The 27779-nt window shown below is 48.5% G+C and overlaps 3 protein-coding genes and 1 long non-coding RNA gene across 15 annotated transcripts in view; 2 read left to right on the top strand and 2 right to left on the bottom strand.

Moving 5' to 3' along the window:
• Positions 1-15174, bottom strand: ARPC4 (actin related protein 2/3 complex subunit 4). Of its 6 annotated transcripts, XM_031661584.1 has the most exons (7): positions 14544-14586; positions 9895-10013; positions 7632-7820; positions 7401-7512; positions 5801-5896; positions 3317-3487; positions 3-897 (listed from the first exon to the last, which is right to left on the bottom strand). In XM_031661584.1, exons 5-7 carry the CDS (start codon positions 5858-5860, stop codon positions 892-894), a joined length of 237 nt encoding a protein of 78 aa, XP_031517444.1. In that variant the 5' UTR covers positions 5861-5896; positions 7401-7512; positions 7632-7820; positions 9895-10013; positions 14544-14586; the 3' UTR covers positions 3-891.
• LOC116273745 lies at positions 3540-5784 on the top strand. Its single transcript, XR_004182116.1, has 2 exons — positions 3540-4198; positions 5612-5784. It is a non-coding gene; the product is annotated as an uncharacterized LOC116273745 (long non-coding RNA).
• Positions 14657-27137, top strand: TADA3 (transcriptional adaptor 3). Of its 4 annotated transcripts, none has more exons than XM_017955261.3 (10): positions 15016-15284; positions 15401-15462; positions 16164-16415; positions 17716-17966; positions 18065-18170; positions 20044-20185; positions 20275-20378; positions 21652-21761; positions 22863-23048; positions 26553-27137. In XM_017955261.3, the coding sequence occupies exons 3-10, from the start codon at positions 16209-16211 to the stop codon at positions 26743-26745; spliced, it is 1299 nt and encodes a 432-aa protein (XP_017810750.1). In that variant the 5' UTR covers positions 15016-15284; positions 15401-15462; positions 16164-16208; the 3' UTR covers positions 26746-27137. The 4 variants fall into 4 exon arrangements, with proteins under 4 accessions (XP_017810747.1, XP_017810750.1, XP_009198524.1 ...); XM_009200260.4 differs by having other exon boundaries at positions 16182-16415; XM_017955258.1 differs by having other exon boundaries at positions 14657-15462; positions 16182-16415.
• The window catches only part of OGG1 (8-oxoguanine DNA glycosylase), a 39023-nt gene continuing 31643 nt past the window's right edge, over positions 20400-27779 (bottom strand). Inside the window, exons 4-5 of one of the 4 annotated variants that reach the window (XM_021934217.2) lie at positions 25168-25255; positions 20400-21481 (exon numbers count right to left, since the gene is read on the bottom strand). In XM_021934217.2, the coding sequence (XP_021789909.2) occupies positions 21463-21481; positions 25168-25255 (107 nt within the window). In that variant the 3' untranslated portion in view covers positions 20400-21462. Of the gene's footprint in view, positions 21482-23398; positions 24531-25167; positions 25256-27779 lie in introns of those variants that run through there. The other 3 variants (XM_009200256.4, XM_009200257.4, XM_009200253.4) reach the window with 3 other exon arrangements.

Genomic DNA, 27779 nt, shown 5'->3' on the forward strand with positions numbered 1-27779 from the left:
GACCTCATGCAGCCCCAAAGGGGCAAAAAGAGACTTTAATTAGGGGAGGGAGGATCCACCAGAATCAGAAAAGGGACAGCTAGCGTGGGAGCAGACAAGCCAGAACAGGCAGGAGGAGGGCCCGGCTGGGAAGCTCTGGAGGACTCACCTCGCAACCTCTGGCACAGGCACTGGCACTGACGGACAAGGCGAAACAGCGGCCCCTCTCAACTAGGAGGGTACCCAGTGGCCCCTGTAGTCAGGGGTTGCCTGGCTTTTGGGCCCCAGGTCCTAGGCATGACTGGTGGTCACCAATTTGGCCCTTGTCCCCAACCAGTGCTGGGGGGCCATCTTCAGGCAGAACTCAGGAAGCTGGCAGAGGGTTCCCACCACTTATATTGGGGCCAAGGAGGCTTGGGAATAAAAGGGTAAGGGAGAGAAACTGGAGTCTGAAACCTCCCTCCCTCCCCACCTGGGGTGGCATAGGAGAGAAAAAATAAAGTCGCCTTCTGGCTCCAGGCCCGCCCAGACCCACAGCAACCAATAAGGTACAATCACTGGGACCAGTCACAGTCACTGGAGGTGGAGGTTTTAAAAAAAAAAAAAGACAAAAAGGTTACAGTATCCTACAAGCACAGAGTTTAAGTTTCAAGACGTTAAAAAAAATCTGTCCCGGCCCAGGGCACTGAACATCAGAAGCCAGCCTGACCAGGCATGTGTGGCCTTGGGGCAGGTCCACAGCTGCTTTCTTGCCCAGCTAGCAAGCACATCACCCACCTCCCGCATCAAATGCCCACCCCAACCCAGCTCCCTGCCGCCGCTGCCGCCGCTGCTCTGGGGAGTGACTCCAGGACGCCTTCGTGGAGACATGGGTAGTCTGAGGGAGAAGGCCACAAGATCCAGCCAGATAGTTTAAAACTGTCAAGAGAACCAAGAGGCAGTGCATGGTGGTTATTATTGCATCCTGGTAGGACTGCTCTAAGGAGGTGCATGAACCTGAGCTGCCACTGTGCTCATATCTCTGATGGGCAGAGTTGGGTCCCAGGACACCTTGTGGTCATGCTCTAATTCAGCCAGCTTTCAGAAGTGACCTATGGGCACCAGCCCTAAGCCTAACACTAGATGAGGCAGAAAAATTAACAGCCATGGAGCTTATCCACAGCTCCCCTGTGCCCTGGCATGGAGGCTGCTAGAAAGCCCTGTCAGCGTCCTGCCTGGTGAACTGGGGTTGCTTTCTTTAGGCATGGGGGCTCTCATGCAAGGGGCTTGGGGACTCAGAGGGCCAAGTGGAGAAGGACCCAGGTTCTGGTACTTTTGTGTCAAGCTCTGGATGATCCTCCAACCAAGACAGGCCCTTGAAATGTTTTCTGCCCTCAAGGGACCCCCATGCTGCCTAGGACAGCCCTGGACATTTTAGAGACCAAAGGTTGTGAACCAATGGTCCATGCCTGAAACCAGCCCAAAGATGAGCACTGTATGGCCCACATGGTGTTTAAAAGAATATGAATTAGTTGGCCAGGCGCGGTGGCTCACGCCTGTAATCCTAGCACTTTGGGAGGCCCAAGTGGGTGGATCATGAGGTCAGGATATTGAGACCATCCTGGCTCACACGGTGAAACCCCATCTCTACTGAAAGTACCAAAAACATTAGCTGGCCGTGGTGGCGGGCGCCTGTAGTCCCAGCTACTTGAGAGGCTGAGGAATGAGAATGGCATGAACCCAGGAGGCGGAGCTTGCAGTGAGCCACACTCCAGCCTGGGCGACAGAGCGAGACTCCATTTCAAAAAAAAAAAAAAAAAAAAATTGGGGGCTCAATGGCCTGGAGGTGTGTGGGAGCCAGCCCCTGCAGATGAGGCATGTGCTTAGCAGCTCCTCATCCTGCCCACTCCACGGCTACCCAACCTCTGGATGCACCTGAATGTGTGACCCCGACAAAGGTTATGGTACTATCTTAGACCTCTGAGTCTGAAAACCCAGCTCCACATTCTGGTTCGTCCTTACTGGCTGAGGGACCTTGGACAGGTGCTTTTGCTTCTAGAGCCCCAGTTTATTAATCTCTAAAATGGCGATAATAGCTGACTCAAAGATTGTTTTGAGTAATAAACGGGATATGTGAACATACTTTTTTAGGTGTCTAATTCTGTGTGATGTAATTATCATAAATAAGTAAACGATTGTTGAAATGAGTGAGCCAATATTGGAACAAGAGCTATTTTCCTCTTCCAGTTCAATCTAGAGGGTTCCTAGTATCCTGGTCATAAAACTTCAGTGCTGCAATACATGGAAAGCTTACTATGTACCAGGTGCTATGTTTTACACACATGGTCTCACTTAATGCTCAACCACTCTGAAAGATAAGTATTAATTACCAGACCTTCATTTCACAGCTGAGGAAACTGAGGCTTAGTTGAAAGTTCAGTGACATGCCTGAGTAGGTGGTGGAGCCTGGATTCACACACAGGTGGTCTGCCTCCACAGCTGAGTGAGCTGAACAACCATGCTGACCTGTGCACACACTATGGCTACTCTGTATACTGGCCACCCTCAGTATAATTAAATCCCAAGGGAAGCGGGTATAATTTCCATTTTTAGGAATCTGAGCTCCTTCTGGACTGGGTGTGTACTTACTAGTGGGAGTACACACTAAGTCTACCATCTAGAGATCACAGCCACTCTGGGTGGAACATATCAACAAACCGAAGATTGTTTGGAAAAAGGAGAAAAAAAAAGAAGGCATGTTCTGAATATCTAAACAACTAAGAACTATGTCATCAGTTCATCAATGTAAACAATTCTACCTCTTCAGATGACTACGTGCTTTCAATTAGAAAGGCATAAACAATGTAAGAGGAATCTGGAGGACTGATATCATGCAAGTGATAGAAAACAGGTTGAAGGAATCATGACTAAGCCTGAGAAACATGCTGAAGGGAAGTACTGAAGTCTATTTGAGAAGTGGAATTATAACATGATTAACTGTCCTATATTCCTAGAAAATTCACATGCAGACTTCACTTGCCTCGCTTGGGGTTTGAATAAGATAGAGGTAAGGCCTTTGTGAACATCTTGAGATGTAGAAATGAGTGTCCAAGTTCCTATGAGGGACTAGGAGACATCCCAGACACCCAAATATAGAAAACGCCTTGTAGCTCTCAGAGATGAACTTGGGGTCCTCTGGCTCCAAAGCACCTGACTGACCTGCTGTGCCCAGGGGTCCTAGAGAGCTCAGAAGATATAAACACACTGCTTGGACCCCTTTCCCACCAGATGCTAAGTTCTCAACATGACCCCCAGATCCTTTGGCCTCTGGAAGGAAAGCTGAAAGGCCCCTACTCACATTCTTAAGGAACTCCTCAGCCACAATGCGGGCACGGGCATTGACTGACAGCTTCATCTCACTGATCTCCTTGTCAATCTCCTCCATGAAGTGGATCACAAAGTCCACCAACTTGTGTTTGTACATCTGCTCTGTGTGGAAGTTGGTGATCAGAAAGCTGATATCATATCCCTAGGGAAGAAGACAGTAGGGAGGAGGAAGAGAAGGAACAGGAGAGAATTAGCACCCCAGGGGAACTAAGCTGGTCACGTCCTCCACTCATCCACATGGTTCCCACTGGCTGTGATCTTCTCCCAAGCTACACACCCTTCCAGTCAGCAGCCCAGCTGCTCTGGCGGAGGGTGTCTAGGTTGGATCCAAGCAACTGAACCCAGTTGAGAATTCTGTGTGTATCAGACATCTCTGGAAGACTATCTGTGGCACAAAGAACTCTGCATTGAGAATGAGTCAAGGGACTTGAAGTCTTGTTACAGAAGAATCTAATCAAACAACAGGGAACATTTAGTTCAGAGAAGAGATGATGTGGAAGATGGGTGGGATTAAGGTCTTTTTCTGCTGGAGGGCTGTGGGAGGAAGAGCAATTTTATTTATTCCAAGTGGCCCCAGAGGTTAGATCTAGGACCAGGAGAGAAAATTTGGCTCAGGATGAGGAAGAACTTGGCCAACACGCCTGACGTGTCTGATGATGGCACATGCTGCTGTGTGGTAGTTGCTCAGTCACTGGGGATATTTTAAGTTGACCTGGCAAGGAGGCTGTGGAGAAGATTCAAGTAAAAATTCAGGCAACAACTGACCCAATGTTAACTGTGGCTTTAAAAGACTGATTTGGTGGGCCGGGTGCGGTGGTTTATGCCTGTAATCCCAGCACTTTGGGAGGCCGAGGTGGGTGGATCACGAGGTCAGGAGATCAAGACCATCCTGGCTAACACAGTGAAACCCTGTCTCTACTAAAAATACAAAAATTAGCCAGGTGTGGTGGTGTTTCAGTCCCAGCTACCGAGGCTGGAGGCAGGAGACCGGCATGAACCCAGGAGGCTGAGCTTGCGAGCCAAGATCGCTACCACTGCATTCCAGCCTGTGCGACACAGCGAGACTCTGTCTCAAAAAAAAAGAAAGAAAAAAGAGGCTGGGCGCGGTGGCTCACGCCTGTAAACCTAGCTGAGGCAGGTGGATCATGAGGTCAGGAGATCAAGATCATCCTGGCTGACACGGTGAAACCCCTCACTTACTAAAAATACAAAATAGCCGGGCGGCGGGAGCTTCAGAAGTCCCAGCTACTCGAGGCTGAGGCAGGTGAGAATGCATGAACCCGGGAGGCAGAGCTTGCGTGAGCTGGGCGACCACTTCAGCTTGGCGGCAGAGCCGGCATCCCGTCTCAAAAACAAAAACAAAACAAAAAATAAGCCGGGCATGGTGGCAGGCACCTGTAGTCCCATACTTCTGGGGAGGCTGAGGCAGGAGGGATGGCATGAACCTGGAAGGTGGGAGCTTGCAGTGAGCTGAGATTGTGCCACTGCACTCCAGCCTGGGCGATGACTGGTGACCCGCCCCCTCAAAAAAAAAAAAAAGAGACTATGAGTCACTTTGGGAGGCCGGGCTATATGGATCACCTGAGGTCAGGAGTCTCGAGACCAGCCTGGCCACACAGCCTTGTTCCCCATTTAAAAATACAAAATTAGCCAGGTGTGTGAGCAAGATGTTGTAATCCCAGCCAGGAGGCTGAGGCAGGAGACTCTCGCTGACCTGAGGTAGTGGAGGCTGCAGTGAGGAGATTGTGCCACTGGCTTCCAGCGCCTGGTAACAAGAAAGCAAATCTCCATCTCAAAAAAAAAAAAAAAAAAAAGAGAGAGAGAGAGAGAGACTATGATTCAGTTGGCAGAGCTTAGAAAGGATTTCTAATTCACTGAGCTCTTTCTGATGCTAGACTATAGGCTCTGGGAATAAGCAATATGTCTTACCTTTTCTGCCTTTTTTTTTTTTTTTTTTCTGAGACGGAGTCTTGCTCTGTTGCCCAGGCTGCAGTGCAGTGGCACGATCTCGGCTCACTGCAACCTCCGTCTCCTAGGTTTAAGCAGTTAGTTCTCTGCCTCAGCCTCCTGAGTAGCTGGGATTACAGGTGCCCACCACAACGCCCAGCTAATTTTTATATTTTTAGTAGAGACGGGTTTCACCATGTTGGCCAGGCTGGTCTTGAACTCCTGACCTCGTGATCCACCCACCTCGGTCTCCCAAAGTGCTAGGATTACAGGCGTGAGTCACCACACCCGGACCTTTTTCACCTTTTCTATGGCTGAGGTAGACCCAACTTTTCCTAAGTTTCTAATCGTCTCTTTGCTCCCACTCTGAGATGAAGGCCAACTGTCAATTCAGGCAGTGGGTGCCAAACAGCTGGAGAAGCACTGATCCTGGTTCTAGAAACAATCCCAGGCCATTGCGATACCCAGGGTCCTGGGTATCGCAAACTCATGGGTCACACGGTCTCACCTCCACAGGCTTCCTTCGAAGGATAAAGAAGTTCTCTGCTCGCATCATCATGAAGCGCATGAACTTGTGGCATAAAATCTTCTCGATCTCATCGGCCTGCGGAGTGCAAGAGAGAAACGTTTCTCTAAAGCTGACACCCAAGGCCAAAAACACCTTGTAGCCTGGTCTTCTGACTCCAAGTTCTCCAAGGCTCCCAGGAGACAGTGAGGTTTGGTACTCGGAAGGATCAATGAAGTGGGGGACCTGGCTGCCAGCTGAAACAAGGGTCTACCTTGGGCCATCTGTTAATGAGGACCCATTCCAGAGAGGTAATTCTTATAGTCTTCTATGGCTTCTTTCAGAGTCTACAACTGTACTCCAAGCTGCCCTTCCCATTCTCATTTCACTAGTGTTACATTTCCCAGGGTGTTTTGTAGCACCACCTGGGCTATCAGAAATAACCTTAGGTGATCTCTGCTTTAATAACACTGAACATTTCTGAAGTTTCTCCCTTCTGAACTCTCAACATTTCCTTTTTTTTTTTTTTTTTTGAGACGGAGTCTTGCTCTGTCGCCCAGACTGGACTGCAGTGGCGTGATCTACGCTCACTGTAAGCTCCACCTCCCAGGTTCACGCCATTCCCCTGCCTCAGCCTCCCCAGTAGCTAGGACTACAGGTGCCCACCACCACGCCTGGCTACTTTTTATTTTTATTTTTTTTTGAGATGGAGTCTCACTCTGTCGCCCAGGCTGGAATGCAGTCGCGCGATCTCGGCTCACTGTAATCTCCGCCCCCCGGGTTCAAGCAATTCTCCTGCCTTAGCCTCCCGTGTAGTTGGGACTACAGGCGCATGCCACCACGCCTGGCTAATTTTTGTATTTTTAATAGAGACAGGGTTTTACCATGTTGGCCAGGCTGGTCTTGAACTCCTGACATCAAGTGATCCACCCGCCTTGGTCTCGCAAAATGCTGGGATTACAGGCATGAGCCACTGTGCCTGGCCCCGAACTCTCAACATTTCTAAAGGAAAATTATTGCTGCTGGTTGCTAGTATGCCCTTAACATCTCCCAACACTTGTTAACCTCCCATTTTAACAAGGAAAGCAGGCCCCAGGGTTAGAACTTTCTGTAGAAAACATTACGTAGTCTGCATTTAACAATATTGTTTTGTTTTCATCCTGTTGAAAGTTTAGAGTTGCCTTCTACTGGCCAGGCATGGTGGCTCATGCCTGTAATCTCAGTACTTTGGGAGGTTGAGGCGGGCTGATCACCTGGGTCCGGAGATGGAGACCATTCTGGCAAACATGGTGAAACACCGTCTCTACTAAAAATACAAAAATTAACTGGACGTGGTGCCAGGTGCCTGTAATCCCAGCTACTCGGGAGGCTGAGACAGGAGAACTGCTTGAACCTGGGAGGCAGAGGTTGCAGTCAGCCGAGATCATGCCACTGCACTTCAGCCTTGGCGACAAGAGTTAAGAATCCGTCTCAAAAAAAAAAGGAAGCAGAGGCTAGGTTTCCTGCACTCTGAATCTAGAATCTGGGTCACTGATCTCTCAGATGGGGACCCCTGGACTGAAAGAGAGCTCCTTACGCTGGGCCTCCTCCATGGTGAACTCACCTGTTTCACAGCGATGCTGACCCGGACAGAGTTGATGGAGCCCTCAATCAGAACCTTTTCCTTCTCATTCCTGCTGATGGTCACAGGTTGTAACAGGAGCTCTTTGCTACTCCTGAAAACACAATGTGACAGAGTCCTCTATACTACAGAGGGACAGAATAGTCAGAGTGATCCCATGGCAGGTCCTGGAATCACTATGAGACCACAGAGTCCAAGGAATAGAAGACTCACAAGCAGGGGTGCTCCAAGATGGGGGCCAGTGAGTGTGTTCTTCAGCAGAAAGAGCACAGGCTCTGAAGTCAGGGCGAAAAGGTTTTGAAATCCAGCCTCCTCTGTTACTTTCCTTGGGCAAGTTACCCTGTTGGAATCTCAATTTTCTCATCTGTAAAATGACTCTGATTCCTAATTCACTGGCGAGGACTGAGAGAGATCAAAAAGGGTCAAATGTCTAATAGCGTGCCTGGTACAGAGTAGGAGCTTTACAAAAAACAGCTATTTTAGTAACGACAAGTTGAACATCCCCAATCTGCAAATCCGAAATCCAAAATCTGAAACTGGCTGGGCGTGGTGGCTCATGCCTGTAATCCCAGCACTCTGAGAGGCTGAGGCAGGTGGATCACTTGAGGTCAGGAGTTCGAGACCAGCGTGGCCAACATGGTGATATCACATTTCTACTAAAAATATAAAAATTAGCTGGGCATGGTGGCGCATTCCTGTAATTCCAGATACTCAGGAGGCTGAGGCATGAGAATTGCTCGAACTCAGGAGGTGGCAGTTGCAGTGAGCCAAGATCACACCACTGGACTCCAGCCTGGGCAACAGAATGAGACTCTGTCTCAAAAAAAAAAAAAAAAAAAAAAAATCTGAAAGTTTCTGAGTGCTGACAAGATGCTCAAAGGAGACGCTCACTAGAGCATTTTGGATTTGGGATTAGGGATGCTCAACTGGTTAACTATCTGCAAATATTCCACAATCTGAAATACTTCTGGTCCCAAGCATTTTGGATAAGAGATACTCAACCTACACGGGCAAACCAATATACCATTTAGGAATGTAGAGAGAACACCTGTCTTGGAGGTAAGGAAAGGCTAAAATTGAACACAGTTTGGCTTCCTTTAATTATCAATCCAGAAATGATTCATTTGCCTCTGAGACCCCTATGGGTTCAGGTTCCAAGGTAATGCCTCTGAATACCTAGAGATCTGTAATAGTAATTAATTGTGGTGTGGTGTCTCTAAACTGTTAATCATTTTCAAAGGCCCACTGGAAATCATGTGCATTAAGCAGTATAACAGGGCATATCCTAACATCAGTTATTTTTAAAATTCAAAATTAAATCATACCATTAATGTGATAACCCAGATTATCTCAGTTATGTACGTACCAGATTGAATTTTATTTACTTTTTTTTGAGACGAAGTCTTGCTCTGTCGCCAGGCTGGAGTGCAGTGGCACGATCTCTGCTCGCTGCAAACTCTGCCTCCCGGGTTCGAGCAATTCTCCTGCCTCAGCCTCCTGAGTAGCTGGGATTACAGGCGCGCACTACCATGCCCAGCTAATTTTTGTATTTTTAGTAGAGACAGGGTTTCACCATGTTGGCCAGGATGCTCTCGATCTTTTGACTTCGTGATTTGCCTGCCTCAGCCTCCCAAAGTGCTGGGATTACAGGCATAAGCCACCGTGCCCAGCCTCTTTTACTTATTTTTTGAGACAGGGTCTCACCCAGGCTGGAGTGCACTGTCACGATGTTGGCTCACTGCAACCTCTACCTCCCAGGCTCAAGAGATCCTCCCGCCTCAGCCTCCCAAGAAGCTGGGACTACAGGCATGTGGCACCAAGCCCAACTATTTTTGCATATTTTTTTGGTAGAGATGGAGTCTTGCCATGTTGTCCAGGCTGGTCTTGAACTCCTAGACTCAAGCGATCTGCCCACTTCAGCCTCCTCAAGTGCTCAGATTAAAGGGGTGAACCATTGCACCAGGCAATGGCTTGCACCAGTCATTGCACCAGATTAAATTTTAAAGGGGAAAAAGATATTTATGAAATGGAAACTAGATAAGAGAAAATCATTCAAAATGTGGAGTATTTGGATTAGGGTGTCAGAGTGTCTAGACTGGTAGGTACAAAAAAATCCCTGATCATTACATTAGAAAAGTATGGAGATGGCATCTCAGATAACTAGATTATCTGACTATTCCTTAAACTACCAGTGTTTTCAACAATGCCACAGGAAAGACTTCATCAACAGCCCTGCTCTGAGAAGTCATACCTTGTGTCAAGCAATCTTGTCTTTTCCCCTGGGTTCTGTCCTGCCAACCCACTGACCCTATTTTCTTAACTCCAAATTGGGAATCACCATTCAGCTGGCAGCAAGACAAAATGTCAACTGCAGCTGTCCTGACTACTCTGGGACATAAGTTCACGGCACCTTCTTGACAGCAGCCATCTCTGCGTGCCACACCCCTCATCCCCACCTTGACTTGTCCTTCCCTACCTGACTTCCACTTCCGGCTTGTTGTGTCGTTCCACAACCTGGGAGGAGAAGTTCTCCAGGCAGAGGGCAGCCTGCAATGTGGCCCGCACGGCACTCAGGTAGGGGCGGAGAGTGGCAGTCTATAGGAAATAACACAAAGGGAAGGGAAGATCAAAATCTGCCATGCCAAACCCACTGATCCCCTATTCCAGCTCCCATGAAGCCAGGTAGCACTGAGGGTGCAAGGCTCTGAAGACACCACTGTGAACAGAACAAACTAGGCCTTCGAGACGCCTTCCAAGGTGCAGAGTCATGGTTTTCAACAGGAGGCAATTTTGCCTCCCAGGGTACATTTGGCAATGTCGAGACATTTCCTTTCTTTCTTTTTTAACCTGGGGTCACACCAGAGGAATGCTGAGACATTTTCAACTGTCATGACTTGGCGGGGAGGCGAACTGCAGGCACTGAGTGGACAGATATCCAATAAACATACTACAATGCACTACAAAGAATTATCGAGTCTCAAATATCAAAAGTGCTGAGGCTGAGAAAGTGATCTAGAGACATACCAGTGAATGCATGATTGTCTTCAATCTATTAGGCCAACAAATGTATATACTGTTTGCCAGGCACTGAGCTAACTGGGAATTCAAAGATGATTAACACTGTCTCTACCCTCAAACAGCTCAACTGGATAGCAGATATACAGAAAATAACTATGATATAAAGATAAAACGTTGAAATATTTAGATTTACAAGTAATCTATATTTGCAGAAGAAACTGGTTTTGAAAGTGAAATGGGATTAGAAGGATTTTATAATGAGAAAAAGTAGAGTAAGGACATTCTTTTTTTTTTTTTTTTTTGGGACAGACTCTTGCTCTGTCACCCAGGCTGGACTGCAGTGGCACGATCTCGGCTCACTGCAAGCTCTGCCTCCTGGGTTCATGCCATTCTCCTGCCTCAGCCTCCCAAGTAGCTGGGACTACAGGCGCCCACCACCACGGCTGGCTAATTTTTGTATTTTTAGTAGAGACAGGGTTTCACATGTTAGCCAGGGTGGTCCTGATCTCCTGACCTTGTGATCCACCAGCCTCAGCCTCCCAAAGTGCTGGGATTACAGGTGTGAGCCCCACACTAGAATAAGGACATTCTTAGTAGAGGGATTAGCTTCTAGATGTACTGGTCAGTCCTTATATCAGCCAAATTCTTTCCCATCTCAGGGCTTTACAAATGCTTGACCATCTATTTGTAGGCTTTTTTCCTCTTTCTTTGCCTAGGTCGTCCTCCAGATCTCAGCTTAATTAAGGAAAGCCTCTTAGGCCTTCACTTCCGCCTACAAAGCATTTATTACAATTTACAATAAAATGTCTTTCATATCTTTTTAATTTTTATTTATTTATTTATTTTGAGACAGAGTCTCGCTTCTGTTGCCCAGCCTGGAGTGCAGTGGCGCGATCTCTGCTCACTGCAATCTCCGCCTCCTGGGTTGAAGCCTTTCTCCTGCCTCAGCCTCGCGAGTAGCTGGGATTACAGGTGCACACCACCATGCCCGGCTAATTTTTGTATTTTTAGTAGAGATGGGGTTTCACCATGTTAGCCATGGTTGTCTTCAAATCCTGACCTCAGGCAGTCCGCCCACTTCAGCCTCCCAAAGTGTTGGGATTACAGGCGTGAGCCAATGTGCCTGGCCTTTATTTTATTTTATTTTATTTTTGAGACAGAGTCTCACTGTGTTGCCCAGGCTAGAGTGCAGTGGTACAATCTTGGCTCACTGCAACCTCCACCTCCCAGGTTCAAGTGATTTACCTGCCTCAGTCACGCAAACAGCTGAGATTACAAGTGTGCAGCACCGTGCCTGGCTAACTTTTGTATTTTTAGTAGAGACGGGGTTTTGCCATGTTGTCCAGGCTGGTTTCAATCTCGTGACCTCAAGTGATCTGCCCATCTCGGCCTCCTAAAATGCTGGGATTACAGGCGTGAACCACTGCACCTGGCCTCCTTCATGCCTTTGTAAAGTGATTTCTCCTTTATTAGGCTGTAAACCTCGTGGTCAACAGACCATATTTATTTTACTCACAGCTATATAGCCTCCAACCTAGCTCAGTACGTAACATGTAGAGTGTCTTACTCATTTCCTGTAGAATAAATGAGCAAAAGAAATAATTAAGGTTAGAGTAACACAAAAGGACAGCAAGAGTTCCAGAGTAGTAATGAGTACAATGTTTCTGTATATGAGAAGCATTTTAGATTCACTAAATGAGGCTACAGTGGTAGACTGAGGTCAGATCATGGGGAATCTTGAATGCCAGGCTACCAAGTTTAGCTTTTCTCTTAAGGGGGTAAGGAACTACTGGGGCTTTCTGAGGAGGAAGTTCATGACTGCAGCTGCATGGTAGCTCTGTGAAGAATGATTTGGAGAGGGAAGTGAGACATACAGCAGACTGTGTCACAAGCAAAGAGTATCACAAGTGTTGGACTGACATTAGATGGAGTGGATAATGGAACTGAAAAACAACTTCCCAGGGGCTTATGCCTGTAATCCCAGCACTTTGGGAGGCCGAGGTGGGTGGATCACCTGAGGTCAGGAGTTCAAGACCAGCCTGGCTAACATGGCAAAACCCTGTCTCTACTAAAAATACAAAAAAATTAGCCACGACGGGTGCCTGTAATCTCAGCTACTTGGAAGGCTGAGGCAGGAGAACTGCTTGAACCCAGGAGACTGAGGTTGCAGTGAGCCGAGATCTGGCCACTGCACTCCAGCCTGGGCGACAGGGAGAGACTGTGTCTTTAAAAAAAAAAAGAAAAAAACAACTTCCAACGAACTGTGGTCCAGTCATTCAATTAAATACTACTTAGCAATAAAAAAGAGTAACTATTGATACACACAACATGGTTGACTCTCACATGTACTATGGTAAGAAGGTACACTTAAAAGCCTGCATACTAAAGCATTCCATTTACATGACAATCTGAAAAAGGCAAAACTATAGGGGTTAAAAAAATCAGTGGTTGTCAGGGGTGGGAAGGAGGAAAGGTGTGATTACAAAAGGGCTCGAGGGAATTTTTTGGGGTGATGGAAATATTCTGTATTTTGGTTGTAGTAGTGGTTACATAACTTGATTTTTTTTTTTTTAAGACACAGGATCTTGCTATATTGTCCAGGCTACAGTGCAGTGGCTATTCACAGGCGTGATCACAGGGTACTACAGCCTCGAACTTCTGGGCTCAAGTGATCCTCCTGCCTAAGCCTCCTGAGCGGATGGTACTACAGGTGCATGCCACCATACCCAGCAAGTTTTTGTCAACACTTTTTTTTTTGAGATGGAGTCTCGCTCTGTCGCTGGAGCGACAGGCTGGAGTGCAGTGGCACGATCTCGGCTCACCGCAAGCTCTGCCTCCTGGGTTCACGCCGTTCTCCTGCCCCTGCCTCTGCCTCCCGAGAAGGTGGGACTACAGGGGTCCACCACCACCCTCCCGGCTAATTTTCTGCATTTTTAGTAGAGAAGGGGTTTCACCGTGTTAGCCAGGATGGTCTGGATGGCCTGACCTCGTGATCCGCCCACCTCGACCTCCCAAAGTGCTGGGATTACAAGCGCGAGCCACCGCGCCCGGCCTTTGGCAATAGTTATAGACAGTAAACCTAAAAAAGGTGACTGGCTCCGTGACGCCTGTCCTTTCATGAATAAAACAGACGTAGTCTCATGCAATACCTCAATAAACTTAAATTTTTAAAAATCAAGACGCATGTGCTCCATTAGAAAAAAACAATCCAGATTTCTAGCAGAGATACGAGTTCACAAAGTTTGCCAGGATAGGGAACTCAGGAGGAAGAGCAAATTTAGAATGGAAGATGAGTTTTGAACTAGAGGTGTAATTTCAAGGTCTCTTCAAGATACCCAGGCAAACCTCAAAGCTGAGAAGCCAGATTAGGAGTCATCAGAGTGAAGAAAGTCATCGAAGCCAGCAGACTAGATCGGTATCACCAGGGAAGGTGTGACGATGAGGAAGGTGGTCATCCAAAGTCACAACTCCCAAGAATACCCACATGTATGAAAAAGGGAGGACTTTCAGGAAGGGAGGGATGAGCAGTATCACAGCTAACAAACACTAGGGCTGACACAGTTCAGTTCTGATCAGGAGGGGCCTGAATGGAAGCAACACGAGAGATCCTCCAGTGGGGTGGAAGCAGGGCTGGAGGTACCAAGAGTGGGATAAGGAAGTGTGGCCGCCTGCCTTAAGCAACTGTAGGGTCAGGAAGGCAGAAGACAAAGGGCGTATTTAGTGAAGCTCTACTGTGGATAGGCAGATGGACCCGCTACATGCCTCAGCGGCCCTTCGACGGGCTAAGAGGCCGACTACGTACCCTCGAAACGCTCCAAAGAGCCTAGGAAGCCCCACTTCCAGCTTCCTCCAGGGCTCAGTAAAAGCCCCTACCTGCTTGGAAGGCTGATCACGAAGCCGCAAGGCCCGCTTCAAACCAGGGAGTACCCCTACTCGCCCCTTCCTCACCTCGGGCCCCCGCCCTCTTTCTCCCACCCTCATGGTGTCCCCACAACCCCCCGGCATCCCTCAGCCCCGCACCCCTGCGGCAAAGCCACATCTCCCACCGACCCACTGCCCTGAGGCTGAACAGCTGGGGGTCCCTGGCCGGGGGCCCAGCTCTCTCACCATCGCGGGCGCTGGCTGGGCCGGAAAGCGGAAGTACGGAAGTGGCCAGCCCCGCGATGCCTGCCCTTTCGCGAGAAGCGCAGCCGCTGTCTCCGCCCGGACTTCCGGATGGTACCATCTATGCTCTGAGCGGGATAGGGAGCCCTTGCGAACGGTTGGCCCTTCCGGAAGTTTTCCACCTAGGGCTGTCTCGGTATCTTTAAACTCTTGCACTCGAGTCACTACTTAAGCTTCTCCAGGAATGGGAGCAGCTCCCCTTTGTGCCTTCGGCCTTCTTGTTACCTTTGCCACAGCCTCCCCCCAGGTATGCAATGGTACAGCCCAGCTTCAGATTGGGCACCAAATTAGGACAAGCTGAAGCGGAGGAGCCCTTCGTTTCTTCCGGTTCTGTGCCCCCATCCTTTCTCTCGCCCCTCCTACCCGCAGCTCCTGGAGCTCAGTGGCGCTAACTGCAGCGCCGAGATCTCCGCCGCCAAGCCCCGCCTCCCGCCTCCCGCCCCGGGCTATGCCTGGGGCGCGCCTGAGGCCAACCACCCGCACCCCACCTCTAGCGGGCTTGCTCGAGGCCCACCTTCTCCCCACCCCCGGCAAACTTCAGTAGGCTCGCCATCGCTGACTCCCCGCCCCCGCGTCAACTGCAAGGGGCCCGCCCATAGCCAGTTCCGGGGCGGTTGCTCCCATCGACCGGAACTCCCCGCCCCCTCCCGCGGCCCTGGGGCCGTAGGAGGCCGCAGTGAGGAGGTAGAGGGGGCGGGGGTCGCGCTAGGGTGTCCCTAGAGAACGAGGACTCTGAAGGCGGGACATTTGGGCGACCCCCGGGCGGGGCCAGCCATTAACTAGTCCCATTTCTGTGCCAGACACTGAACTGGGCTCTTGACGGGCATCAATCATCTCTTAATCCTCAGAACATCCCAGGGAGGTAGGTACCGTTGTTATCCCCATTTTTCAGATTCAGACTTTTAATGGGGAAACAGACCGAGACTTCTTTTGTTCCCATTTTACAGATGGAAAAACTGAGACTCAAAAAGGTTAAACAACATGTTCAGGGGCACATAAGTAGAGAATGGGAAAGCCTGGACTTGAACCCGGGTCTGTCTGGCTTACCAGCCCACGTTCTAAACCACTATTAGTGACTAGAGAAGGGAGAAAGGTGGAGTAGGATAAGAAAAGAGGCCAAGAGTCCCAGAGAACATGGTAAGAATGGGGTGCTTGGAACTCAAAGTCTTAGCAGAACCCAAGAGAAATAGAAGGGAAGGAAAGAGCATCAGAAAGGCAAGGCAATGCATAGTAATATAGCATGGTGATCAGGGGTGCAGACTCAATATAGCGGGGTTCAAATTGCATCTTGGAAGCATAGGCACATACCCACCCTTACAGAGTCTCAGTTTCTTTCTCTGTAAAGAGATCACAACGGTCCTTGTTCATGGTGCTGAGTGAGAAATTAAGTGAGATAAGCTGATAAAGTGCTTTGCGCCTAGCTTGGTACACAGTTAAGTGCCCTGTGAGTAGGAACTGTGCCATCAATTTTGTCAGTAAGGGACTGAAGCCTGGCTTGCTTGAGACTGTCCCTGGAGGTAAGAAGCCCTTGGGCTTTTCTCAAACCACTTTGTCTCCCATCAGTGGCCCTGTCCTCTCCAGCCCCACAGGATCCCCATATCCTGGGCCATGAGTGAGTTGAAAGACTGCCCCTTGCAGTTCCATGACTTCAAGTCTGTGGATCACCTGAAGGTCTGTCCCCGCTACACGGCAGTGCTGGCGCGATCCGAGGATGATGGCATCGGCATCGAGGAGCTGGACACCCTGCAGCTGGAGCTTGAGACCCTGCTGTCTTCTGCCAGCCGGCGCCTGCGTGTGCTTGAGGCCGAAACCCAGGTGATACCCCAGAGAGGGGCCATCACCAGAGATGGACTGCAACAAGTTATGGGATGGGTCATTGAGTTAGCTCCATATACTGAAACCTGGGATACAGGGGTTTGTGGGGAGAGGGAGAGAGACCCAAACTGGGTTTGCATGACACAAAAAATACACAAGAATATGCATGATCCTCTTAAATTGCAAGATTTCTAATTCGGTACACTTTTATTGGCATCCCCCCCACCCATCCCCCATTATGTTCTGGGTTCTATGCTAGTCATTAGAGAAAGGTAATTAGGACAGTTTTGGCTGTCAAGGAGCTTGCCAACTAGGAAAGGGAGAAAGTCAGGTGCATACCAGGTGATGTGATGTTGTGGTTAGGAGTCCTAGGGAACTGGAATGGGGAGACCTGGATTTGAATCCTGGCATAAGCACTTGCTAGCATTGCTGTTTCCTAGCTATATGACTTTGAGAAAGTTTTCTCATCTCTCTGAGTATCAGTTTCCCTATCTGCAAAGTGGGGTGAATAATAGGACCTACCTTAGTGCTTTTGTGAGGATTAAAAGAGAATTTTTGCAAAAACTCAACCCAGTGCCAGACGCTAAGTAAGCACTTCAGGTGTTATTTATTTACTACTCTGATTACTTTATTCACTGCATAAAGATGCCTTCAGCCTTGTGTGCCAGGCGCTATGCTGTATCCTGCAAAATAGAGATGGTTAAGGTGTGCTTTCTGGTCTTCAGTAGCTTATGGTCTAGTTGAAGAGACAAGGTGCGATGGTCATTCCAGTGTGACCAAACAGCATGATTGGGTGCACGGTGGAGGTGTGAAGTGCCAGAGACTTGTAGAGGAAGGAGGTGCCAGCTGGACCTAAAAGGATGAATGGAATTAACTTGTCCCTGGGAATCCATGGAAGCTCCTTGAGGAAGGTTATGACTCAAGTTGTATTTTAGCATCTAAGAACCTGGGTAACTGATTCAGAGAAGGCATCTCAGTGGTGGTGACATTGAAGCGAAGGTTTGCTGGGAGGACTCTTCTGTTAACAATATGTGACTGGCATGGGTGATAAAGAAGTGAATCAAAAGCACAGATGAACAAGTGAATGAGATGATGAGAAGTATATGAATAAAGTCGTAAGAGCCCAGGCACAGAAAATGAGCTGAATTTTGAAGGATGAGTAAGAGTTTACTAGGTAAAAAGAGGATGGGGAAAGACCCAGGAGACTCCTTAGATTCTAGATCCTAATTTATTCACTAGAGGAAAGAAATATTCTTTGTTTTCCCTTCTCCCCCTCAGTGACAGTTTCTGTACATTTCAGATCCTCACCGACTGGCAGGATAAAAAAGGTGACCGACGATTCCTGAAGCTGGGTCGAGACCATGAACTTGGAGCTCCCCCGAAACATGGAAAGCCCAAGAAGCAGAAACTGGAAGGGAAGGCGGGACATGGGCCGGGCCCTGGCCCAGGACGGCCCAAATCCAAAAACCTTCAGCCCAAGATCCAGGAATATGAATTCACTGATGACCCTATCGACGTGCCACGGATCCCCAAAAATGATGCCCCCAACAGGTTCTGGGCTAGAGAACATAGAAGGGGGCCTCAAGGTTCTGGTGGTGGAGGCGCTGGTGGGGCAGGGGTACCCACTGAGGATCTGCTTCTCCCTGCAGGTTCTGGGCTTCAGTGGAGCCCTACTGTGCTGACATCACCAGCGAGGAGGTCCGCACACTTGAGGAGCTACTGAAGCCCCCAGAAGATGAGGCTGAGCATTACAAGGTAGAAACTCTGGGCCTTGATAGACATGATGCAGAACAAGAGAGTTCAGAGGTGGCTGAGAATTAAAGCTACCAAAGCCATGCATCATCTTCCTTCCCCCATCCTGCGCAGCCTCCTATCTGCTCCATCAATGTATCCAGACACCCAGGTCCAAACTCAGCTTTCTTTGTGCGCTGCCTCCCCTCTACCTGAGCCAGATGTCACCATGCCCTCAAGCTTAAGTGAAGTGTTCCTTTATCTCTGTCCCTTTGCTTTGGTCCAAGCCTTCATCAGCTTCTATACAAACAGCCCCTTAACTCTGTTCCTGCTTTGAGGCCTCTGGAGGAACCTTTCTTCTTTCTTTAAGATGTAAAGCTTGGGCCAGGTGCAGTGGCTCATGCCTGCAATCCTAGCACTTTGGGACGCCGGGGCAGGCCGATGGCCTGAGCTCAGAAATTTGAGACCAGCCTGGGCAACATGGTGAAACCCTATCTCTACTAAAATACAAAAAATTAGCCAGGCATGGCGGTGTGCACCTGTAGTCCCAGCTACTTGGAAGGCTGAGTCAGGAGACTTTCTTGGACCTGGGAGGCAGAAGTTGCAGTGAACTGAGATCACGCCACTGCACTCCAGCCTAGGCAACAGAGCAAGACTCCGTCTTTAAAAAAAAAAAAAGAAAGTCAGCTCACACCTGTAATCCCAATACTTTGGGAGGCTGTGGCAGGCAGATCACCTGAGGTCAAGAGTTCAAGACCAGCCTGACCAACATGGTGAAACGCTGTGTCTACTAAAAATACAAAAATTAGCCAGGCATGGTGGCGTGCACCCATAATCCCAGCTACTCAGGAGACTGAACCAGGAAAACCGCCTGAATCGGGGAGTCATAGGTTGCAATGAACCAAGATCGTGCCACTGTATTCCAGCCTGGGTGACAGAACGAGATTCCATCTCACAAAAAAAAAAAAAAAAAAAAAAGAAGAAGATACGAAACTGTATGTTTTAATGATGAAAATAAATAAAACATGCTCCATTAAAGAATATTTAGAAAATACACAAAAATGTTGAGGGAGAATAGTCCCATAGGTCAGCTGTCATCAGATGTGCTCATGACATGGCACTGCATCTAGGCCTCTCTTCATCCCGTTATCTACAGGATCAAGTCCATGCATCCCAGTCCTTGGTGGCACAGCTCCAGTGCCCCTCTCCATTTTCCTCGGCCATACCCCTCTTCATTGCTGTGTTGACCAGTCCCACCAAGTACCTTGCCCTCATTCCAGGACACCACAGCCTCCTTGCTGGTCTCTGGGCCCCTCTGGCAAGCTCTTCTCTCCCTCTTCTCTCCCTGATAGACTTGACTCACCCTCCAAGGCCCTGATCTCATGTTACCTCCACCAAAGCACCCTTTCAGATTCCCCAGCAGAAAGTTAGTCTCTCCTTTGTGCTGCCACAACACTTTGATCTGTCTCTTTCACTTCACTTACCTGACTTTTTAAAAATTTATTTGAAAAAGAGTTCATACAGACGGCAGTTAATTCAAGCAATATAAAAGGTAATTCCCTGTCACCCGTGACCTGAAGGCTCCTAATTCTCTCGAGAGGCAATTGATGTGACCTGAGACAATCCGTGTATGTAGAGTATTCTGCACCTTCTATCTTGGGAATTGTTTCAGATTGGCTTCTGTGTGTGTGTCTTAGTCCTTTTTGGACCTGTCTCCTTTACTAGAGTGTGAAGTAGAGGTATCTTCTTTATACTTTCTTACCTATACCTGACACTGGGCTTGGCCTTGGACTAGGGACTTGAGAGAGAGATAAGACAGATAAGTGAATGAATGAATGAAGGAAGCATGGCTGGCCAGTGCTTACCCACTCAGGGTTGGGTGCCATCTTTTCCACAGATCCCACCCCTGGGGAAGCACTACTCCCAGCGTTGGGCCCAGGAGGACCTGCTGGAGGAGCAGAAGGATGGGGCCCGGGCAGCAGCCGTGGCTGACAAGAAGAAAGGCCTCATGGGGCCACTGACTGAACTGGACACTAAAGGTAGGCCTCTCACCTCCCTGCCAACCCCAGGTCAGGACTTGAGTTCCAGAACTTCAGCCCACCTGCCCTCCTTTCCTGTGCCCACTTAGATGTGGATGCCCTGCTGAAGAAGTCTGAGGCCCAGCATGAACAGCCGGAAGATGGATGCCCCTTTGGTGCCCTGACGCAGCGCCTCCTGCAGGCCCTGGTGGAGGTGAGCACCCTAACCCAAAACAGGAACCACATTTACTTTGTGTTTTAATGTGTTATATTTATTTTTTATTGGAATATATCATACATTTATTAGGTTGGTACAAAAATAATTAGGTTGCTGCAAAAGTAAAAACCTGGACTAACACATAGCAAAAGATTGGGAATAATACATAACTTTTGCACCAACCTAATAGAAAAGTGCACAGATCATAAATGTACAGTTTTCACAAATGAGCTTGTATTAGCAGCCTGGAGATTACAAAATGAAACATTACTATATCCTAGAAGCCCCTCTCATGCCCCTGTTTTTCTCCAACTTCCCCCAAAGATAGCCTCTACTCCACAATTAACTTTTGCTAAGCATCTGTTGGAGGGGCTTTATACACATCCTCCCACTGGAGGCCAGGACAGTGGTTAACCCTGTGTTACAGATGAGAAGATTAGAGGCTCAGAAAAGGGAACTGTTCACTTGAGGTCTCACACAGCAGGATTCAAACCCCTACTTCGGGGTCCCTGTCTTTATACCTGCTGGTTGACCTTAGACATACCCACATACTCTTTCACCTCATTGAGACTCAGTTTTCTTTTCTGGCTCAAACACAATAGTTTCTCTCATGTAACAGTCTGGGTACGTGTTCCAGGTTATCTAAGGTAGAGGAAGGGGCATATCATCAAACAGGAATCCCAGCTGATGGTGGCCTTGCAGTCTGCACAAGGTCACTCTGGGCATAATTGTCACTCCAGTCCCACAGAATAAGAGCAAGGAGGAGTGTGTGAAGGAAACTTTTTGGGCCATGCCTAGCTGTGGCTCTTATTTCTTCTGATCGCTTTCCCCTGGAGAGAATCTGTCACATGACCATACCTGCCTGCAAGGGAGCCTGGGAAATGTAGTGCAGCTGGAGAGGCATTGCCTAGCTGCCATGGAGGAAAGGAGAGTGGCGTTCGGACAGCTAGCACCTCTGCCACAGCAGGCCTAGCACAGTGCCTGGTGCGTTGCAGGCACTTCACAAACCTTGGCTGTTCATTACCATCATTGAGTGTTAATCATTTCTCTTCTGTGTTCCTTTTGTTCCTTTTTCTTCATATCAGTACAAAAATGGATTTCTAGAATGATCAAAGCAATTTGGGATCCGTATGGGAAGGCTTCCCAGAGTAGGTGGGATGGGAAAGATAAAAGGATATTTCTGGTGTTTGAAGACTGTCAGTATAGGTCAGAAAGGAGCAGGAAAGTGGAACAGCTCTTTTTCCTTCCACCCATTTCTGTGGTCTTCTAGGAAAATATTATTTCCCCTATGGAGGATTCTCCTATTCCTGACATGTCTGGGAAAGAATCAGGGGCTGACGGGGCAAGCACCTCCCCTCGCAATCAGAATAAGCCCTTCAGGTGAGTGGTGTCCTATCCACAACCCACAGTCTGGCGCCCACTTCTGTTGGCTTCTCTCCATCTCAACCTGGGGAGTTCCTCATCAATAAGAGGCTGGGGACAGTTAGGTGAAGCCCAATAGCAGTCTCAAGTGTGAGTGCTGGCCCAATGTGTCTGCATGCACAGACTGAGTGCAGGGTTGTTCAGCACAGAACTGTTCATACCATAAATAAACCAAATGTCCTGCTGAAGGGGAGTGGTTGGCTAAATTGGCATAACTCCATATGATGAAATAACTTGCAACTATTAATCATATAGCTGCAAGTATAGAGAAATATAGGTAAATGACATGAAAAGATGTAAATTATAGAGTGCCAAGTGGGGAAAATGTTAGTTGTAGGCCAGTACAGATACATATTTTTATAATCTTATTTTTACTTAAAATGTATTTCTTTTTCTTTTTCTTTTTTTTGAGACAGAGCCTCACTCTTGTCGTTTAGGTTGGAGTGCAATGGCGCAATCTTGGCTCACTGCAACCTCCGCCTCCCAGATTCAAGCAATTCTCCTGCCTCAGCCTCCAAGTAGCTGGGATTACAGGCGCCTGCCACCATGACAGGCTAATTTTTGTATTTTTAGTAGAGACGGGGTTTCACCATGTTGGCCAAGCTGGTCTTGAACTCCTGACCTCAGGTGATCCTCCCACCTCGGCCTTCCAAAGTGCTGGGATTACAGGCATGAGCCACCATGCCTGGCCTACTTAAAATACATTTAAATACATGCACATAGGGGAAAAAACCTGGGCTAATATGTAGTAAAAGATTGGGAATAATATATAACAAAATCTGGAATATATATAATAACATATAACAAAATAATAGTGATTCTGGGTCGTTGGCATTACAGGTTTTTCCATATTTTTTGGATAGTGGATACATATGTTGCTTGTATTTAAAAACCAGACCAGATGTGTCTGTCCTTCCCTTTGTATCTGGATAGATACAGAGGGGGTGCCCAAAGGGAAAGGTAGGTTTTCACTGAGCTTGGGAAGCCCTGGGAACCTCCAAGGTGGGCCCTCCTCCAAGCTGGCTCTTGAGTCTGACAGGGGCCTGCCTCCCCCTGCAGTGTGCCGCATACTAAGTCCCTGGAGAGCCGCATCAAGGAGGAGCTAATTGCCCAGGGCCTTTTGGAGTCTGAGGACCGCCCAGCAGAGGACTCTGAGGATGAGGTCCTTGCTGAGCTGCGCAAACGGCAGGCGGAGCTGAAGGCACTTAGTGCCCACAACCGCACCAAGAAGCACGACCTGCTGAGGTGAGTGTGAGCAGGATGCATAGTCCCGCGGGTGGCCTTGGAGGCTGTGGCCACAGCTGGTCACCTTCCAGGGGTTTTACAACAGGCTTTCCAAGCCTGGCCGGTCTCTAAATCACCTGGAGAGCCTCGAAACAGCAGTGGCCAGTCCACCGGGTATGTGTCAAACAAATTCTAATTCCACAGAGTGGGGCTCAGGCACCTGTGACTGATTGATCGATTGATTTGATTTGATTTGGTTTGATTTTTTAATTGTGGTAGAGGCATAATGTAAAATGTATCCCCATGGGAGGCTGAGGCAGGAGAAATGCTTGAACCTGGGAGGCAGAGGTTGCAGTGAGCCAAGACTGAACCATTGCACTCCAGCCTGGGCAACAAAAGTGAAACTGCGTCTCAAAAAAAAAGAAAAGAAAAAAAAATTTACCCTTCTTAACCATTTTTAAGTGTGCAGTTTAGTAGTGTTACCCATATGCACATTGTTGTGTGATTTCTTTTTTGTCTTTTCATGCTGCTTTTCTTTTTATCCCCAAAGTTTTTTTATTAAAAATTTCATACATGCAGAAAATCTGAATCATACAATAAACATCAGCATATTCTCCACCTAGACTAATTAACTATTAACATTTTGTTAGAGATCTGTGATTTTTATTTGCTTATCACAAGAAATTGACCAGTGTTTTAGGACATGTTCTTTTGGGAATCCATCACAGTGCCTACCATTCATTTGATGTCAACTCCCATCCATCTTGTTCTGCATTGATCACAACAAAGGTATAGGTGACATCTGGAGGAAGACTGTGGAATAGCTACCCTTTAGTTAAAGAGATAGGGAAGCAACCCAAACAAGTCTCTGCTTCTCACAGGCAAGTGCTGTGTCTTAACTTCATAGAGCCCTGACAGGACAGGACATACACATTCATTTGGCCTTTTTTGTTGTTGTTGAGACAATGCCTCACTCTGTTGCCCAGGCAGTGGGTGCAGTGGCACGATCTCGGCTCACTGCAACCTCCGCCTCCCAGGTTCAGGCAATTCTTCTGCCTCAGCCTCCTGAGTAGCTGGGATTACAGGCATGTGCCACCACCATGCCCAGCTAATCATTTGGCCATTCTTATTGTCTCTTAGACATTGTGCTAGGGACCAGCAAGAGAGGCACAGCAAGAGACTTGCAGATTACTAGCAGATGATCAGTAAAGACGAGTGCCATTAAAAGGAGAGGTAGTTGCTGACAAGCTGCCAGGGTATTTAAGGATAAGGGTGACTAATGTATGCTGAGTGCCTACTGTGTGTCAGGGGCTTTATGTACACTCTCAAGTGTCGACAACAACCCAGGAGGGAAGTGCTGTTTTCCTTGTTTACCAGATGAGGAAATAAAGGCCCAGCGAAGCGAAGTGCTCTGCTGAAGGTCACACACTCAATAAACAGCCAAGCTGAGACTTGAGCCCATGGCTGAATCAAAGCCTCTTTCTGTAATAGTTCACGTTTTCTCTGAAAGGTGAGAAGAAGAAAACACAGATGGAAGGGGCACTGAGGGAAGGAGAGGGAGAGAGGAAGAGAGAGAAAAGCAGGCATGTGCGGTTACAGAAGTAATGGGCCTTAGCTGAGCCTGGTGGCTCATGCCTATAATCCCAGCACTTTGGGAAGCTGAGGTGGGAGGCTTGTTTGAGCTCAGGAGTTCGAGACTAGCCTGGGCAATGTAGTGAGACCCCCATCTCTACTAAAAATTTAAAATCAGCCAGGCATGGTGGCACATGCCTATAGTGCTACTCAGGAGGCTGACGTGGGAGGATCACTTGATTCTGGGAGGTGGAGGCTGCAGTGAGCTTGATCAGGCCACTGTACTCCAGCCGGGGTGACAGAGTGAGACCTGTCTCAAAAAAAAAAAAAAAAAAGAAGTAATGGGCAATGAAGAAATGGCTTGCAGCTCTCAGGAAACCAGAGCACAGCCCTTACCCTGCTGCAGAGCAGCTGCAAGGCCTTAAGCACTCCCTGACCTGAGCAGCAGCTTCCTCTTCTGGAAAACGGGCAGGCTGGACTCAATCACTAAGTGACTTTCCAGCTCCACCATCAATGAAATGTATAAATCAGATCCTATTCAGAGAGATTGATTTAGTGTTTCACCCACCTCCTGTCAGCCTCAGGCTGCCTAGACCTTAGGGGGCTCTGGAATGTAGATGCTGAAGTAAGCAGGCCTTCTGCTGGCACTGGAACACCTGTTAAAGAACAGTATTTAAAAATAAGAGTTTAGCCCCAGCCTGCTCCAGATCTCCCACTTACTCACTGTGGGATCCTGGGATCATCTTTGAGCCTCATTTTCCTCACGGGTAACATAGGAATAATAGTACATATTTTGCAGGGTTTTTAGGATTAACTGAAAGAGAGAGTGGGTGCGTGTGTGTGTGTGTGTATATATATTTTTTTTAAGAGACAGGGTCTTGCTCTGTTGAGGAGACTGGTCTCAAACTCCTGACCTCAAGCAATCTTCCTGCCTCCACCTCCCAAAGCGCTGGGATTACAGGCACGAGCTACTTCACCCAGCCTACTGTATATATTTTTATTTTTATTTATTTTTATTTTTTATGTTTTATGTTTTTATTTTTTTGTTTTTGAGACGGAGTCTCGCTCTGCCGCCCAGGCTGGAGTGCAGTGGCCAGATCTCAGCTCACTGCAAGCTCCGCCTCCCGGGTTTACGCCATTCTCCTGCCTCAGCCTCCTGAGTAGCTGGGACTACAGGCGCCCGCCACCGCGCCCGGCTAGTTTTTTTTTGTATTTTTTAGTAGAGACGGGGTTTCACCGTGTTAGCCAGGATGGTCTCGATCTCCTGACCTCGTGATCCGCCCGTCTCGGCCTCCCAAAGTGCTGGGATTACAGGCTTGAGCCACCGCGCCCGGCCTGTATATATTTTTAAGACCTTTTTTTTTTTTTTTAAGACACAGTCATGCTGTGTTGCCCAGACTGGAGTGCAGTGGCATGATCATAGCTCACTGTAATCTTGAACTCCTGGCCTTAAGCAATCCTCAGCCCCTTTGGAGTTGGGACTACAGGTGTGTACCACCACACCCAGCTAATTTTTTAGATTTTTTGTAAAGACAGTCTCACTATGTTCCTCAGACTGGTCTCGAACCCCTGGGCTCAAGTGATCCTCCTGCCTTGGGCTCCCAAAGTGCTGGGACTGCAGATGTGAACCACCATGTGCAGCCAAGACTTTATTCTTTTAGAGCAGTTTTAAGTTCACAACAAAACTGAGAGAAAGGTACAGAGAATTCCCGTATACCCCGTGTCCCCACATGTGCACAGCCTCCCCCATGATCAACATGAGTTAGTATTTTTTTCAGGAGCTTAAAATAGTGCCATATAAGTGCAGGTCAGTAACTGCTTTTTGGTCACGACTGTATGACACAATCCACAAGCATGCCAGCTTGGGCTGGTGGGTAGGCTCAGTCTTGAAGAGGAAGGGGCCGCTCTCTGGAGGTGGGCTGACCATGGCACCTGGCTGGCTGGTCCCCACAGGCTGGCAAAGGAGGAGGTGAGCCGGCAGGAGCTGAGGCAGCGGGTGCGCATGGCTGACAACGAGGTCATGGACGCCTTTCGCAAGATCATGGCTGCCCGGCAGAAGAAGCGGACTCCCACCAAGAAAGAAAAGGACCAGGCCTGGAAGACTCTGAAGGAGCGCGAGAGCATCCTGAAGCTGCTGGATGGGTAGCCCTCACCCCTGCCTCAGGCTGATTATCTGGCCTTGGGGAGGGGAAGGGAGGCCCACTTCCTTCTTTGGGCACAGGAAGCATTGGCCTGTGGCTGTCCCTCAAATGGCGACAGTCTCTAGAGGACCGTGGCCCTTCCCCTGAGGTCTTTTGGCCTAGCTCTGTACAGCCAGGACACAGGAAGCCCTGCTGGGCTGGCCTGAGGCCTAGTCTCTGCTTGGTCCCCAAGATGGGGTTGGAGGGGACTTCGTTTCCTGGTCTTCCTCTTCCCCCTTTACCATCCCCCACTCCCTAACCCCCTGCCCCTGTTTCCCCTTCAAGGACTTCTCCCTTGTGGTTTTGTAAAGTGCAAACTTAAGAATAAAGTGACTGCTGTGGTTTTTCAAAAAAAGCATCCAGTCTTTGAATGTCTGTAACGGTGGGGTAAAGGAACCAGTGTGGGTGGTAAGGTTTGTAGGGGGTATGCTTGGTGGCTCTCAGCTCGTGGCCACTAACCCATGGCATTCAGTCAGGGAGAACTGAGTACCTCTTTCTGAGTACCTCTTTCTGAGGATACTTGTGGCTGCAGGTAAGAATGCCCTCCAGCTCAAAGTGGATTCATAATAAGGAAATGTGTTGGTTGCAGGCTTGGCAGTCCTGGGACAGGGTGGCCTTCATGGTTAGCCAATCTAGCAATTCTTCAGGGTCATTAAGGGTCCAGGTTCCTTAGGGGTCGCTACACTGCCCTCCTCTGCCTAAGGTGTCAACCTCTGCCTAAGGTGAGTCCTTCTCTGGCTGCAGTGTGGCAGTGGAGCAGTTGAGGCCAGATGCTTCCTCATTTACATCCAGCACAGCAGGGAGCGGGAGCCAGTGGGCTTCCATGGCCCACCTACAGGAGCAAGAAGCCTTTTCCCAGATACCATCATGTTTCAGTGGCCCAAACTCAGTCTCACATGCCCATTCCTCAGTCACTGTGGCAAGAGAGACTGTAATGGGTTTATGCCAGAGCGGAGTTTGCTACTCCATCAAGGGGGTGGAGAGAGAGTAAAACCTAACA

This window comes from Papio anubis, chromosome 2 (assembly GCF_008728515.1).
Source record: "Papio anubis isolate 15944 chromosome 2, Panubis1.0, whole genome shotgun sequence".
Taxonomy (NCBI): domain Eukaryota; kingdom Metazoa; phylum Chordata; class Mammalia; order Primates; family Cercopithecidae; genus Papio; species Papio anubis.

What these genes read in the sequence shown, in the direction of transcription:
- TADA3 (XM_017955258.1), top strand. Translation starts at nt 16,209, where the DNA reads ATGAGTGAGTTGAAAGACTGCCCCTTGCAGTTCCATGACTTCAAGTCT. An exon ending in GACTGAACTGGACACTAAAG is followed by an intron (nt 20,186 to 20,274) that starts GTAGGCCTCTCA and finishes GTGCCCACTTAG; the next exon opens with ATGTGGATGCCCTGCTGAAG. An exon ending in TCCTGCAGGCCCTGGTGGAG is followed by an intron (nt 20,379 to 21,651) that starts GTGAGCACCCTA and finishes GTGGTCTTCTAG; the next exon opens with GAAAATATTATTTCCCCTAT.
- ARPC4 (XM_031661565.1), bottom strand. Translation starts at nt 14,661, where the DNA reads ATGGTACCATCCGGAAGTCCGGGCGGAGACAGCGGCTGCGCTTCTCGC. An exon ending in CCCAGCTGTTCAGCCTCAGG is followed by an intron (nt 10,014 to 14,493) that starts GCAGTGGGTCGG and finishes TATTTCCTATAG; the next exon opens with ACTGCCACTCTCCGCCCCTA. An exon ending in TTCGAAGGAAGCCTGTGGAG is followed by an intron (nt 3,488 to 5,800) that starts GTGAGACCGTGT and finishes CTTCTTCCCTAG; the next exon opens with GGATATGATATCAGCTTTCT.